At 40.9% G+C, this 17,525-nt stretch overlaps 1 protein-coding gene and 1 pseudogene across 1 annotated transcript; one reads left to right on the top strand and one right to left on the bottom strand.

Moving 5' to 3' along the window:
- Positions 1-119: 119 nt before the first annotated feature.
- Positions 120-11,540, bottom strand: LOC149276555 (putative GTP-binding protein 6). Its single transcript, XM_089503490.1, has 10 exons — positions 11,168-11,540; positions 10,036-10,173; positions 9,828-9,898; positions 9,135-9,265; positions 8,204-8,274; positions 4,565-4,723; positions 2,903-3,111; positions 2,104-2,252; positions 796-948; positions 120-243 (listed from the first exon to the last, which is right to left on the bottom strand). Exons 1-10 carry the CDS (start codon positions 11,538-11,540, stop codon positions 120-122), a joined length of 1,578 nt encoding a protein of 525 aa, XP_089359616.1.
- Positions 11,541-15,265: 3,725 nt separating this feature from the next.
- The window catches only part of LOC149276554 (cohesin subunit SA-2-like), a 53,045-nt pseudogene continuing 50,785 nt past the window's right edge, over positions 15,266-17,525 (top strand).

Genomic DNA, 17,525 nt, shown 5'->3' with positions numbered 1-17,525 from the left:
ACGCCTTGATTGGAATCCTAATCCCAACAAGCTCCACATTCATTTTATAAATAAAAGGGTAAAGTCTTACAAGAAACATTTTCTGCCACAGTGTGCTCATCTACTGTAGCAGCCACTACTCATTTGCAAAATAGTTTGATATATCGTCCATATGCAGCATTAGTTATAATCACTCGTACATTGGCCGTTCCATCTTCTGGACACACCTTAAGCTCTTGTACAGTCGCCTCCTTGTACAGCCAGCTGTAAAACAAATTTGGTCTTCAATTTGCATTTTAATTATGTTCTAACGGCACATAACCTTCACCAAGGAGAATCATTTCTCCTTGGACATTAAGTAGGTCCTATATGCATCAACACCCAATAAAACATGTTCTATGCCAGAAATCCAGGTCAGAACATGGTGTCATAACCTCAGAGAAGACTCGGCAAAGGCCAATTCCACTGTTAGAGGAAAAAAATTAATTGGCTGCAGGTTTAAAATGCGGATAAGGTTTCTACTTCCTCACATCCGAAATGTATTAATTCTGCTTCTAAGCAACCATGTCTATTGTTCCATAACTTATTTCTACATGGCTATAATTGATATAAATGTAGTTTAAACTTTACAATTAAAATGATATACTGCAGTTTTATGTAGCAACAATGACATAGGTCATGTACAGTATCCACTACGATTCATTTGTGCGGGGAACACTTACATTTATCTTATATTCCTGGGATTTGTTTTTATAAACAGACCGGATGCTAAATTCATCCCACCTTTCAAAGGTTAAAACGATAGATGACACTCACCTTAACTGGGGACTCTCCAGATTCACTTTTATAGTCAGAACTGTCCTTCCAGTGCTTTTCATTACTGCAGCCTCCACTTTCCTTTTCAAATCCTCCAAACCATACCCAAGAAGTGCAGACACTGGCACGGCCGCCGAATCAGTGTTATTGTGACTACAAGCAACACAAAAGAGCACAAGGTTAGCACGCTGTCATAGACAAGCTTCTGTAAAGCCATCCGGAGGATGTACAAATTAATAACAAATCATACCAATGTGCTGCTCAGAGCTCGTATCAGTAAAATTACGCAATATCCAAATTGTGTAGTAACTTCAAAGGTCCTAATTATTTTTGGGCTTCAGTCCCATTCTGCATCTGGCAGGGAAGAATATACCTAGATCCAAATTAAGCTTTTGGTGTTTTATTATAAAGATTCAATCTGAGATTTTCAATTTATGTGGGGGGGGCACTTTCTCTCCTTGTGAGCGACTACTAAGCTTTCAATTGATTTCAGAATAAAGCAGAGGGTGATAACACTATGGGTCATCTGATGTCATAGTGAGAAGAGGGACAAGATAGCATGCATACATGAGGATGCAAATAAAAAGGGATTCATGTATACATGCATGTGTTTATGAATTTATATATACACACACCTACATCGCACCAACACATTGAACGCTATTCTGGGTCCCCAACTCTCTTCACTGTGTTAAGGTGGAGTTTCTAGGTTCTTTTCCTCAAATATTCTTTACTTTTTTGTTTTGGGCAGATGTGGCTGGAACTGTATATACTATATACAGGGTTGTTTACGATTAAGGATTTTTCAGATGATCTACACGTATACATTGATGAAAGTATATAATGATTAGAAAACTAAAAGTGTAGTAGCATAGCCATAGATTGTGTGATCTGCATACTTATTTATAGCGCTACAAACAATAGCAGATTGTCCCCCGCAACGTGCAAAATGGGAGAGGTGAAGTGTTTAGTTAAAGATTCCCAGCAGTCAACACTGTATATACAGTACATGTAATGTGTATGTTGCTTACGTTACAGGGACAGTTCAAATAACTGCTTGGTGTTAAATATTCTAGATGTGGCAGATGATCTTATGCTATAACTGCCAAAACTTAAATACTTTATAAAACCTTTAATCCATCAGCTGTTGTTGACTAGTCTCACAGTGGTCTTTAGAAAAGATATATAAAATATATATTCAAGGACTAATGGTTTGTGTGTCTGATGAGGGCTAAACGAGTAACTTATTGGTTGTTTACAAACATTTAATTCTATATAAAGGGACAATCCCATGGAGACATTACTCACTTTTCCACTAAATCAATTTTGTTATGAATCTCAATCATTGTGTCGAGGAGCTGCTGAGGAACGTTCAGCTTCTTCAGAACGGACAGGACGCTGGCCTTCTGATTGTCAGCTTCAGGATGGCTGATATCTCTTACGTGGATTAATAAATCCTAATAGAGGAAAATGCAAATAAGTGAACAGATAATTGAAGAAGCTCAATTATCCATCTGAAGAAACGATATTACAACACAATACTACTTATTAATGAAGTACATCCCAGCAAACAAACAGAAAGCCCCTTATGAAGTCTAACATGGGGAAAGTGATGTAACCAAATAGGGATGGCAAGGCGCTCAAGTTAAACAAAATATACAATTGTAAAACATATATAAAGCAATAGCAAAGCACTGCTTATTCTCTAGAACACGCTTTCAATAGCCACTAATGGGAGAATCTGTACCAACGCAAATACCACTTTAGTATAAACACACTTATTTTAAACTTGCAGCTTTAAGGCTGTAGTGCAGTTTCAACTTTGAGTAGTACTCACATTTTTAACCATTTGTGGTACGATTTTCCCAATAGTTTTCTGCTTATACAGCATAGACAATGTGTGCATTTTTGTCCACTGAATACAATCACACTGTATGCCCAGTCAGAGATTTGATTTACCCTGATTCAGTCTTATTTAAAAAAAATGCATGTTATAACCTAAAAATGCACTGTTACAAATTTACAGCCCTTTTGAATAATCATTAGTAAATAATCACGCATTATTCAGTAGACAGTATACATGCAAATTGCAAACAATGATTATTACCGAATGCACCACATCTTCTAACGTAGCAGAGAAAGATGCAATTAGATCATGTGGTAGCTGGGAAAGAAATCCAATGGTGTCAACATAAATAACAGGCATTCGGCAGGGCAGCAAGCCTGCGTGGGTTGTGACATCAAGGGTGGCGAAGAGCTGGTCACGGGGCTGCAGGTCTATGTTTCCAGTCAATGCTTTAATCAAAGTGGTTTTCCCTGCAGAACAAACACATAGTCAGTAGCGTGCATATAAGCTTGGTTACCAAGACTCACTCTCGATGTTCGTAAAGAAGTAAACATTACAACTTTCTAATAGCACAATGCGTTATTAGGGCCAACCCCAGCGATTTTACCCTGCAAGAAGAGGATGGCGCCATACAATGCATTAGCGATTGTTTTTATTGCCTCAAAGTTTACCAATTGAAGAATACCTGCGGCATTTTGCATGCAGTATAATGCTGTGGAATCGATGCAAAATGTCCAATATGCATTTACAGGAAAATGGGATCAGAGTACTCCTTAACCTATGCATTTTATAAGGCCAGCCCTTATATACGAGAAACTGCCAGGTTTAGCTATGTTTAACTTTCGTTTCCCCGAGTATTTTTTTTTTGCATGCTTCCATTCATTTTACTTACAAGATGTATTATTTACACATGGAAAACATTTGAAATTGCTTATACTAACCTACTTATAGCGGATTCTGATATGGTAGAATAAGTCAAGTGGGAGTCTGCAGCTACAGCAAATAACTGGCCATGGGATTACCAAGGGTGGAAAACCATTTGGAAAGAAACGTTGATTTCAAATACAGAATCTGTGTCATCTCAGCATTACACAACCATTAAAAAAAAAAAGTTTATGCTTTTTGTTTTTTTACACTTTTGCTATGCCCGAGTTCCTCTGTAATTACCTCTTTCATACTTACATCAGCCACGCAGATTATATAGCATTTGAATTTAATGACAAGTTTTGTTCATTTCATGATAAGTAGGGCATTATTATAAAACCATTTCCATACATCCTAACGCTATTAAAAATTAAAGTGTAAAAACATGCAATAGTTTTACCTATTATGAATTGTACACCACTAATCCAGACACCTGGGATTACTCTAGCAACTACAATGAACTCTTAATGTAATGAGGACATCACACAATTCCCTTTAAAATGTTCTATTTTATAGTTTTCTATTTTTTTATTTTATTTTTTTTTAAGATTAGAATGACTGATAACTTGTTTGGGCCCTTCCAACAATTCACACAGTTTGTACATTAACGGGAAGATTCTCCTGCCTACGCAGTATCGCATGGTGTAATTACATCTCTGACATTAAACAGCCAACCTGTTACTGAATACGGGGTGAGATATGCTCAAAAATAGTTAAGATACCCTCCAACGATCTATGGTAAAAGTCCTAAAACTGTAGGAGGAAAAAGCCTCATCTTTTACCTCTTAGATGTGACAAGATTGAGCCTTCCCAGATTAAAATACATGAAGGTCAAAGAAAGATTCAGCACTCAAGTTACATAGCTTGAGGCTATGGTTGTATGGGTTGACACATCCTGGTCTCTTACCACACCACTGTGATTCAGCCTATTCAGGCTTTTGTACACTTGACATGCTGCATAAGAACGTATTAATATAAACGGTATTCTGCAATACACACCACAGTTGGTATAACCCATTACTGAGATGATGGGAAACTCTCTGCGCCTGCGCTGCGTCCTCAGCAGGTTTCTCGTTCTTCTTAGCTTCTCCAAGGCATTTTTGATCTTCGTCTCCCTCTCCTTTAACAATCGCTGCTGTATTTCCAAGAATGTTTCACCTATATGTTTGATACAAAACCGACCATATTAAGATAAGTGCTTGAATAGTCAAGGCTGATCTGTCGAACACATTTTCACAGGGCATCCATAAGTGTGTGTCCACTGGTTTGCTATTTAACCCCTGGATGACAATTGCCGGTCCGGGCACGTCACGGAAATTCAAGTCGATAACGACAAATGACGTGCCAGGACCGGCACGTCATTAAACGGGTGCAGAAAGCGATCTATTTACGCTTTCTGCACCGAAACGGCGTTGCTGTAATGCCTCGACCTCGAGGCATTCAGCAACGCCATTATCGGCAGAAAGGGGCCATCTCTGGCCCCTCCCCGGGGCGTCAACATCCGCCATACTTTGTATGGCGGCGGACGCCCGTTTTAAAAGCGTTTAGGAGGCGATAATAAAGAAGAAAAGGTTCGCTAGACGGTCTCCTGACGCAGAAAAAAGCAAAAAAACATAAAAACTCAGGACAAATAGAATCTATTTAGCAGGTTTTTTTATTACCTTTTATAGATGAGTAAAAGATTTTTCAACTAAAAGTTAGAAACAGTCATTTTTTTCTAAATTTTTCACCATATTTTATACTTTTTTTAATAGTAAATAATATGATACACTCAAAACCATGTCATCTAAAGAAAGCCCTTCTTGTCCTGAAAAAAACAATATCTAATGTGTGTGGGTTCAGTAAACGGGAAAGAAGAAAATTACAGCTAAACACGAGCAGCGCAGAAATGTTAAAACGGCCACTGTCACGAAGGGTACAAAAAGTAAAATCAGCCTTTGTCACGAAGGGGTTAAAGTGATACATTGCATATACTTTTGTGTGCCTCAGCGAAGTCGTTTCAGACTTTAGTGAATGGGTTAAATCTACACCCCAAGGCCCACCTTACTTCATGGATTTTGGAATGTGATTGTATCTTCATTTACAAGGACCCCACAATTAACCCCTTAACGTCCATTGCCGGGTCAGGCACGTCATGCAAAACGGTCACTTAACGACCTATGACGTGCCTGACACGTCATCAGACTTAAACAAGCTTAGAAAGTGATCAATGATCACTTTCTAAGTTTAAACGGTGTTGCTGTAATGCCTCGATGTCGAGGCATTCAGCAACACCGAGATCGGCATGATGGGCCATGTCTGGCCCCTCCCCGGGGCGTCAACAGCTGCCATACATTGTATGGCGGCGGACGCCCGTTTTAAAAGCGTTTAGGAGGCGATCAACGATCACCTCCTAAACTTCAATGGTGTCGCTGGAATGCCTCGATCAGGAGGCATCCAGCGACACCAAACACTTACCTCTTGATGGACTGTGACCGCTCCGGAGAGCGGTCACAGCCGCAGCTGCACGCAGTCTTCACCATCCGCAAGATGGCGGCGGTCCGGGAAAAAAATAATAAAGTTGAAAAAGTTCGCTAGACAGTCTCCTGACCTTCTAGAGAACTCTGGCTCCACTTGCTGGTTGAATACAGGTACTGCATTCAACCATACAAGTCAATGGAGGCCAGCTTTCTAATCACTATGTGATTAGTAAAATATTTAAAAAAAAAAAAAGAAAAAAAGAAAAAGCTTAAAAAAAACATGGTAACATTTAAAAATTATTATGCTTTAGAGGAACTATCCAGTTCCAGCAAAATGTAAAAAAAAAGTCCAAAAAGAGTAAAATAAATAAAATAAAAAAATAAAGTTTATTATTATGAGCAAGTGCTAAAATTAGCGCTGTATCTTCCCAAAAATCCTGACGTGGAAAAATTTAAATAAAAGCATTTCAAATACCCAAGGGGTGTCTAATTTAAAAAAATGAATGGTTTGATGGGGTAAATTGGAGTGGCCGGGCTCAAAGATAGGGCATAGGCACAGACTGACCGAAATGGGGAAAAAAAAAAAAGCGCACTTCCAAAATGTGGCATTTTAACCTCAAACACCAGACAAACCCATACATTTGGGGTATGAATGAACTCGGGAGATGTTCCTGAACACATATTAGGGTGTTGTTTGATAGTGACGTATACCTGGAGCTATAAATTTATACCCAAAGTACAATTTGTGTGAAAAAAAAAATAAAAAAAAATACTACCACAAAGTGTGGCAAAGGCTGGTGGTAGAATCTGATGCATGGAAAGGGTTAAATACTACCATTTTAAGTACCTTTGGGTGTCTAGTTTTCAAAAATATATGGTTTTATGAGGTAAATTGTAGTGGCCAGGCTCAAAGATAGGGCATAGGCACAGACTGACCAAAATAGGGGGAAAAAAGCGCACTTCCCAAATGTGGCCTTTTAACCCCAAACAGCAGTCAAACCCATGCATGGGTGGTATCACTGTACTCGAGAGATGTTATTGAACACATATTAGGGTGTTGTTTGATAGTGACGTATACCTGGAGCTATAAATGTATACCCAAAGTACAATTTGTGTAAAAAAAAAATACCAAAAAAATACTAACACAAAGTGTGGCAAAGGCTGGTGGTAGAATCTTATGCATGGAAAGGGTTAAAATACTAGCATTTGAAATACCTTGGGGTGTCTAGTTTTCAAAAATATATGATTTGATGGGGTAAATTGCATTGGCCGGCTTCAAAGATACCCGAAATGGCACATGGGGGGAAGAATTACCAGATTTGGAAAAAATGGTTTTGAAATAGCAAAACGCTACCTGTACTTAATGCTCCATAACGTGCAGAAAAAAGCAAAAAAACATAAAAACATTGGGTATTTCTAAACTCAGGACAAATAGTAGAATCTATTTAGTAGGTTTTTTCATTAGCTTTTTTGGATGAGTAAAAGATTTTTGGGGTAAAAGTCAGAAAATGTGGGGTTTTTTTACATTTTTCATCATATTTTATTATTTTTTTTATGGGAAATTAGATAATATGATTAAAACAATGGTATCTGAAGAAAGCCCTTCTTGTCCTGAAAAAAACAACATATAATTTGTGTGGGTTCACTAAATGAGTGAAGAGAAAATTACATCTAAACACGAACACCGCAAAAGTATTAAAACAGCCTCGGTCCCAATGGTACAATAGGTAAAACACAGCCTGGTCCTTAAGGGGTTAAGGCTACTGATATGCTAAAAGATAAACAATCTGAGAATGAAATGCACGCCAGACATGTAGGATTCTAGATAAAGGTTGAGCACCGTCACGGTATTGTTGTGGATACCAAACATCTTTAGGTCAAGAGCTGTGCATATTTTACCTATTAACCCACATGCGTCAAGAAGACCCCAAACAAGTCCAAGCAATAAAATCACAAATTCTTGTTCAGTTTCTAAAATGGTCCAACAGTTTTAAGATATAAATAACCGATTTGCATGTACATTTCCTGCTTTATTTGCCTCAAAGGGGCATTTCCTTATATATGCACCAGACACTTCCCAACAGACCGTTGGACTATAAAAATCTCAATACAAATCTGTTGACTGATGTTTTGTTAGACAATATTTCCAGTTAAAGAGTAGTAAAAAAGGTTTGTTTACCTGAGCCCATGATATATCTTGATCCACCTCCTTGCTGATCCAAATGGGCCATCTCATTTTTTAGACTTGATCTAGCAGAGAAAGTGTTAAAACTAGTGTTAAATATTACCACAGGGAAAAATCATTAAAATCAAGCTATTAAGTGTTTCTTACTATTTAATTTGCTACTTAAAAAAAAAATATATATATATATAAAATCAATTTCTGAATAGACAACACGGGAAGGACCAATAGGAAATAATGTAGTTAGTGCTGTAACAAATTCCTTTTTTTAATTAATTGTGCTTTATCTCTGCCAGACTCTTGTTTAGTAATGAAGCCCATTTTGCGGACAAAGCATTCCCTATCTCTTTTGAAAGTGCTTGCTGTTCTTCGCCAATTGTGGCATCTAGAATTTATTTGTGTTTGAGCTGTGAGACTAAAGTTTAATGGCAAATTTATTTTTGTGTTGTGTGCGCAAGTCTTTCGAATAAGTTTAAAATCTTAGTAATGCCTTGTTCACATTTTAAGGATATGTACACTTATGCATTTCAAAAAGAACTCTAGGACTGACAAATATAGAAACCTATAATGGCTACTTGCGCATTATAACCACCTAAAATAAGGGATTTGGTAATCTCCAGCTACTACACACCGTCACGAGCATACAGGGAGGGAATTTAAACAGGCACGGGATAGACATAAAGCTATCCTCACTATACGACCTGACCAAGGACTGATAGGAGTTTGAACCCATTACATCAGTGAAAAATGGTACTAGCCATTAGTAGCAAAATATCCACTTACAACACAGCACCAATGACAGCATACTAGGAAACCGTGTGCACTATTGTATTACAAGAGGAAAAAAAACCAAAACACATTTAATAAAAAAAAAATAAAAAAAATAAAAGAATTAGACTTTTTTTTTTTTAAGCAGGTATGTCATTACCTAAGCAGCGGGAGCTCAGCCAACGCAATCTGCAGCTTGGCCTCCCTTGTGCGAGCGTTATGGCGGAAAATATTTAGGACAACTTTATATCTGTCAAACACCTTCACTCGCCAGGCTTCTTCAAGTTCTTTCTAAAAAGAGAACACAAGATAAACGCAAGTTGTTCAACCGGGGATATACATTATTCTTAAGGAGGCACGTGAACAATCGATGTATAAAGGCTTGGCACAGTCGGTATTTTACTAAACGCCTGCATGAAAAATGACTTGCGCTTTTACATTTAAATCCGTTCCAACAAGATAAACGTAAAAGGCTAGCAGACCCGGCATTTTATTCGTTAAAAAGGACACTTTAATGAATACGATAGCTACGTGGTCCCTTAAATTTATCGTGGTGCCCCTCTGCAAATGTATGGGAGAGATTCTCCTGTATGCATAACTCCTCATATGTTCTCGGTTCTTCTGGAGCTTACCACTGGTGAGCTCCAGAAGAAACGAGGGATTAAGCAAAGTGGTGAGCTGCCATCTAACGAATCCCCTTTCCACCGACTATTATTGACCCAAAGCAGTACTACCGTAGTCCTGGTGCCCCTCGGCACATGATCCACCAAGCAATTGGTTGAAATGAAACTTCTGTCCTTAGTAACAGAGTGGTTTAGAATTCTGTAAGTATTGTTACTAACCAAAACATTACCTCAGTGAGAGGGGAAAGTCTTTCCACATTCACAAAGACTGCAGTAATCTGAGGAAGCCCGTTAATGATCTCTGCAATAAACAAACACGAACAGGTGAGGTCTTTGTTATGTTAACGCGATCACATAACCGGAGCGGGGATAAGACAGGGTTAAGTCTCTATAGCTACAAACGGATATATATGTTGGATAACTTATTCCAGGCGTTACCTGTAAGCACTTGGAAATTCCCTTTGCCAAATATGAGTTTGCTGTCGGGAGATTTCGTAGACATAATTAACTTGTCCACCAATGTCCAGTTAGGAAGACTGTGCACCAGAGCGACCGCCTCGGCAACCTGGAGGTCAGCTAAAATAAAAAATAAAAACACACAAATAAAAAAAGATCTGACAATAATAAATAGCATATTTATTAAAAAGAATGCTGCTCTGAGAAGTAAACTCTAAGAAATACTTTTCAATAGGGAAAGCACGTTAGAGAATACACTTCGGATCTTTTGAATAGGCTGTGTAATTGTTATACGCTGCAACATACTGTATTTTCTTCAAGGCGTCTATGGGTTTGGGTTAATCCTCGCATCCCGTGCAAGAGAACGCTCGGCCGCAGCACGGATCAGATACGACACCAGCTGACAGGGGAGAACGTGCCACAATACTTTCATTTACGATATAATAAATGTACGCGCCTTGTTTATATCATTCCGCATACAATAAAACAGGGATGCAGCACCCACCACACGGTTGTGGCACCTTTCTAAATGCCCCCCCCCCCCAACTATTCAATTGTGGAAATTAAAGATACAGAGCATAGAAGAATTGCTTAGTACCCAGCGCCCTGGCATCCGTTGACTTAAAAACTAACTGCGGACGATATTAAAAGCCACATCCGTCCATGCTGTTCATCAAATAGAACTTTTACACCTGGATTTTCTATACCGCTCTTTACGTAGTTGGGCAATTGTCAGATCGGTATATCATTAGGAGAGCCTCACGGATAGACGAGAGGCTGGTAGATAAATAGAACAGCTTCCCTGCAGAAGCGGTAGAGGTTATTACCGTGAGGAAATATATAATCCGAGAGCCACGACACATCGCTTTTACCCTTAAAAAGTGTACAGACTAGACAGGCTGAATGATTCTTGTCTGCCTGCAAATGCCGTGTTTAACGAGGAAGAAAATCTCATTTTAAATGTTTCTGAATATATAGAGCAATTTGCAGTGCATTGGCCGTCCGTGTTTGGGCCTCTGAATATACACGGTTTTAGGACAGAGCGCTAAAACGGAGCAACTACCACCAACATGAGCTTGAAGAACGGGTACGGCGGCCCGTGTAGGACAATTACCAGTGGTTGCGTAGTGCTTTTTTGGCCCCCACTTCACATCAGGATGCACAATAAAAATATGCTGCGTCCCGTGGAGCAGGGAGGCGGAGTGCGGGACTAAGAGGTCTTCGATCTCCTCCTCGTCCTCCTGCTCCTCCTCTGAAGACAGCCACTGGATGGGACCCCTCTCATCCCATCCGCCGTCACTCCTTCCTTTGCAGTGGGGAAAGTCTGTGGAGAAAGGGCTGCTCTTCTGCACCACGTGGGGAAGGCCACGATAGACCGCGCAGGGAGGTGCCCGGAGGGCCACTACGGACCCTGCAGCCCTCCAAAAGCCGCCCGCCCGGCAGACGCGGCATCTCCTCACTTCACGCAGCGTCCAAGCCAGAAGCATCGCAAACACATCCGGGCTACGGCTCCACGCGGTCACGTGACACCCAAACACTTGTGCACTGCCCTCGTTTAGTGGGAGGGGCGAGTGGGCTAGTAGTTAGTGATGGGAAGTTCGGATCATTAAAGCGAATCGGATCATTTCGATTCGTTCACTGAAATGATCCGATTCATGATCCGGATCTTCGGATCACTCAGTGTGTCTGCACGGAGTTACTGTTTTCCAGTAACTCCGTGCAGGCACACTAACGATTGACCACGCCCCTTTCATTATAAATCCTCCCCCCTGCCTCCAGTGATGTCAATGAAGGCAGAGAGTCGTTCAAAGATTCGGATCTTACAGGGATCCGAATCTTACAGTGATCCGGATCACTGTAAGATCCGGATCATTGTAAGATCCGGATCATTGTAAGATCCGGATCATTGTAAGATCCAGATCTTTGAACGACTCTCTGCCTTCATTGGCATTCTAATCATTCAGAGAATGTCACCATACTGTTATAAATAATACATTAATAATCACTGCCCCCAGGATTTACATTCCCCTTTACCTGCAACTGCACCTTAAGCTAACTTTATTAAATTAATTAAATTAACCCTCACCATTAAATTAACCCTAAACACCCCATCAACCATGACTGCCCTAAAATTAACCCTTAACACCCCATCAACCATGACTGCCCCTAAAATTAACCCTTAACACCCCATTAACCATAACTGCCCCCAAATTAACCCTAAACACCCCATTAAGCATAACTGCCCCTAAATTAACCCTAAACACCCCGTTAAGCATAACTGCCCCCAAATTAACCCTAAACACCCCATTAAGCATAACTGCCCCCAAATTAACACTAAACACCCCATTAAGCATAACTGCCCCCAAATTAACACTAAAGACCCCATTAAGCATAACTGCCCCCAAATTAACACTAAAGACCCCATTAAGCATAACTGCCACCAAATTAACACTAAAGACCCCATTAAGCATAACTGCCCCCAAATTAACCCTAAACACCTCATTAAGCATAACTGCCCCTAAATTAATACTAAAGACCCCATTAAGCAAAACTACCCCCAAATTAACCCTAAACACCTCATTAAGCATAACTGCCCCTAAATTAACACTAAAGACCCATTAAGCATAACTGCCCCCAAATTAACCCTAAACACCTCATTAAGCATAACTGCCCCTAAATTAACACTAAAGACCCCATTAAGTATAACTGCCCCTAAATTATCCCTAAACACCCCATTAAGCATAACTGCCCCCAAATTAACACTAAAGACCCCATCAACCATACCAATTTATTAGGTAATTTATCTGGAGTACATGCAATTAATTTAGGGGCAGTTATGGTTAATGGAGTATTTAGGGTTAATTTCAGGGGCCGTTATGGTTAATGGGGTCTTTAGGGTTAATTTCAGGGGCCGTTATGGTTAATGGGATCTTTACGGTTAATTTCAGGGGCAGTTATGGTTGATGGGGTATAAGGGTTAATTTTATGCTGATGACTGAGGGTTAATTTAATTAATTTAATAAAGTTAACTGTAGGTGCAGTTATAGGTAAAGGGGGGCAAACTCAGGGGAATCTAAATCCTGGGGGCAGTGTGAACATTATTAATGTATTTATTTATAAAAGTATGGTATCAGTGATATTCTCTGAATGATTCGAATCTCTGTAAGATTCGGATCCTTGTAAGATCCGGATCCCTGTAAGATTCGAATCATTCGACTCTTCGGATCATTCGACTCTTCGGATCATTCGACTCTTCGGTTCATTCGACTCTTCGGTTCATTCGACTCTTCGGTTCATTCGACTCTTCGGATCATTCGACTCTTCGGATCATTCGACTCTTTGAACGACTCTCTGACTCTGAGTCATCGTTCCTGTGTGAATTAATGAGCTGTAACCTGACCCCAGAGTGCTCTGCAGATGACTCACAGCTCTAGGATCAGGTTACAGCTGCATGATTCACAGACTGAACCGCTACAAACGAATCGTTCAGTCTAGTGAATCGACTCATCCGGATCACTAAAAAGAACCGGATCAAATGAACGATTCGTTCATGATCCGGACATCACTACTAGTAGTAGTACGCGGTCCTGTCCAGGCTAAACAGTAGTGGTACTGGGCGCTGGGTTTTCAGTCTCCGCATCGTGAACTATTTCCTAGTTCGGGAGCTCAGAACGTTTCCTGGGAATGAGTGTTTTACAGCCCAAAAAATCCACAATAAATGTGTACAGATACAGAATAAACTGTTTACAATATACGCTGTGCAAATACACAAAAATACTTTGTTTCTCATCTGAACGTCTTAAACTGTTACAGAAATGTTAACGAGCAGATCGTGAAAAAGTACTCGCTGATCTCCTAGAAAAAAGCAGTTCATTATACAGATAAAGGACAGGCTTCTTATTTTCATTGTAGCTCGTAGAATCCAAAAAGATAAATGCAAAGACAAAATAAGTACAATTCTTTCTGCAGGTAAGTGAAGCGGAGGTGTGATTGGCCAGCAGTGCTTAGCCCTTCTGTATTAATGATGCTCGTGGCCGGTCCTTGACTGAATAGCAGTCCAGGCATTGTTGGCCATTTCATATGCTGGGTAGCCATAGATCACTTGCATTTTGCAGGGTTCACTTGCACAAATTGGGGTGATTGCCCGTATCCCCTTAGTCTAGGGACCCTAAGACTGGCCCAGATTTGTGCTTTTTACGCACATTGCTATATATATATTATATTGCTATTTATATGATGGTAGCCGACATGTACATAGATTATAAGGACCGCATGCATCTTTCATTAGCCCATCGCTTTCTTATGTATCTTTCACCCGATATTCCTTTACCCTTCTGGGCATGAGTGGCTTGTAAGCTGGCCAGAGCAGGGCTCTCTTCTCCTTTTGTACCCGTTTGTTATTGTGTGTGACTTTAAATGATTGCACTGATTGTAACAGCGCTACCGTATCTGCTGGTGCTATAGACATGTAATGCGTGCCTGCGAGAGCATAGTCGTGTCGATCAGCTCCTATTGGCTGAGCTGCATCTGGCTCTGCAGCATCATCCTGCAGCCACCGCATCCTCGGCCACGGATTAGCCCGTCTCTCCTGTGTACTGCGCTCTCTCTCCATCCGTTCTCCGGTGCTCGTGGAGAAACCCCTCCTGCTCTGTGACAAGAGAGAAATGGCTGCTGTGAGCCAGTCTCAGCCGCTTCGCCAGCTCTGTCTCTACCATTCATGTAGTAAAGGTATTATCGGATTTCTTGGATGCTGCAGCATCTTGTGTTCAGTCAGTGTTTGTGCGTTATGTGTTACATGTGTCTTGTGTGGGTGGCATGCGTGTCTATATGTGTAGCTATGCTCGCCACAGTATTTCTGTATGAAACCTTCTGCCTTTTATTGCATCTAAACATGATCTTCCCATACTTACGATCACATGGAACACCCCATGTCACCATTGAGTAACCCTAACGATTACTGACCTGACCGAGTACTATTTTCACGATGAGATACGCCTTTTAAATGTATATACCCCAGCTGCAGTATGGATTCTATACAGGAAAGGTCAAGATTAAGCTGAATCAGGGCTGGACTGAGGATGACTAGGTGGTCCTGACACTTTAAGGCCATGGCTGCCAAACAATGCACATATGGCCACCGGCCAGCCCCCGGCTGCACATTAAATTTTTATATTCATGTGGAGTGTCTAGCCGAGTGTATCCAGCTGGCACAATGCAGGATCGGTTCTCTGACTCGGAAGTATCTGTAGGTATGTGGCCCTCCGGGCATCTACTCGTTGCGCCAGTTGGTCAGTCTGGGCCTGAGCCGGACTATCTGAAGGTGATGGTTGGCCACATTCAGGTAAAGGTAGGGTTTCCCTCTTTGCCACAATGTTTTTTGGACCAGATTGTGTCTGGGAGTGTCCTAGTATAGTATATGCCATGGGCATGTTTTTACACGAGACAGCTAAACGATATGCTTTAGTAGAGAAGAAAGGAAGGAGAGGAGACACTTGAGGAGATGGAAAAAGTAGAAGTCTCAGGACATGAAGAGGTACATCTGAGAGCTTGGACTCTTTAATCTAAGACTCTCCAGGTGAAACAACAGGAAGCCACCTCAATGGAGATCAAACAAGGTCCACTTTAAGCAAAAAAACCAAATTTTTTTCTTATTTTAAGTAGTAACGGCATACCTTATTACCACAGCATACTGTATATTTCACTTTTTGATGACGTGAGTCACCTTAACTGACCCCCGTACCTGTAATTTATATTCTTTATCACCCTGTTTTTAAATTGGTTTCCCAGGAAAAGCAAATGTGATGTAAGCAACATAACTAGTATGTGACATCAAAGAGAGAGTAGTTGTTTAGAGACACTGCGTGTTGGCAACACTGAAGTTGGAATGGTGGTACTATTAAGTTCCAGCATTGTGTATATTTGTGATGATTCTGACTCTGTATTAAAGTAGAAGGTGGTCTTCAAAGACATTGCAAATGTGGAAACGTTTGAAAAGCCCTGCTTTATGGCGCCTGGATCCAGTGGCGTCGCTACAGGGGGGGCAAGGTTAATCCTTGCCCCCCCTTTTGCCCCCCTGCCGAATTTAAATTCCGTCTTTTTTTTTTATTACTATTTTTTTTTTAATGCGGAGGAGAGAGAGAGAGGGTGCGGCCCGCGTAAGATCGGCAGCCAGGGCACCCAATCTTACGCAGGCCGCACCTCGAGCCCTGCTACTTACCTGTAGCAGAGTTAACGTGACATCACATGACTCTGCTCCAGTCCTGCTTCCTCTGTGCAGTACCGGAGAACGCAGAGGGAGGCCGCGCCCTCTGCTGAAGTCTGTGAGCGGCATCGAGGAGCTGCAGTGCAGGTAAGGGGGTGGGGAGGGTGTTTGAATGAGTATGCGTGATTGAGGGAATTAATCTGTGAATGAATGAGTATATGAATGAATGAGTGTGTGTGTGATAGCATGGATGTGTAAGTGCTGGAACTTAGGCATGATGGGACTGTGATTGCTGTTAGCAATCACACTCCTATCATGCCAAGTCAGCCAGTACATGCTGAAACCTAGCTAGCTGCCCCCCTTGTGTATTGATGCTGCCAGCAGTATGGGGTCTGCACATCACTTACAGCCACCCTGTACCAGCATGTACTGGCTGACTTGGCATGATAGGAGTGTGATTGCTAACAGCAATCACAGTCCCATCCTGCCTAGGTTCCAGCATTTACTGGTTGGATGTGTAAGTGCTGGAACCTAGGCATGATGGGACTTTGATTGCTGTTAGCAATCACACTCCTATCATGCCAAGTCAGCCAGTACATGCTGAAACCTAGCTAGCTGCCCCCCTTGTGTAGTGATGCTGCCAGCAGTATGGGGTCTACACATCACTTACAGCCGCCCTGTACCAGCATGTACTGGCTGACCTGGCATGATAGGAGTGTGATTGCTAACAGCAATCACAGCAAGCACAGTCCCATCATGCCTAGGTACCAGCATTTACTGGTTGCCTGGGTATGATAGGAGTGTGATTGCTATGTGGGCAGTTTGGATGCCAGGGCTGGCTTTGGGGTGTGCAACCTGTGATCTATGCCTGTAAGTTAGGGGGTTTAAAATATACCTTTTAATGACGTGTTTTTATGTGAATTCCATTTGATCTATACCTGCAAAGCTGGGTTTTTACGTTATTCTGTAGATCCATATCTATATATTTCCATACATTATTTATGTATACCTGCAAATACAGTGTTTGTATGTTTTATTCAGTTGATTAATACCTGCAATGCTTTTTCCATGTATTTATTTGATCTATACCTGCAATGCTACGTTTCATATACTATTGTATACCTGCAAATAAAGGATTTGTATGTCTGATTCTGTTTATTTGATATATACCTTCAGTGCTGAGATCACAAGTGAATTTCAGTTGATCTATACATGCAAAGCTTGGTTTGTGTGTTAATGTGTTGATCTATACCTGCTATCGGCAACTGGG

Source organism: Sceloporus occidentalis, unplaced genomic scaffold, assembly GCF_023333645.1.
Source record: "Sceloporus occidentalis isolate IW3139 unplaced genomic scaffold, rSceOcc1.0.p SCAF_234, whole genome shotgun sequence".
NCBI classification, from domain to species: domain Eukaryota; kingdom Metazoa; phylum Chordata; class Lepidosauria; order Squamata; family Phrynosomatidae; genus Sceloporus; species Sceloporus occidentalis.
This window is presented reverse-complemented; position numbering and strand designations above follow the sequence as displayed.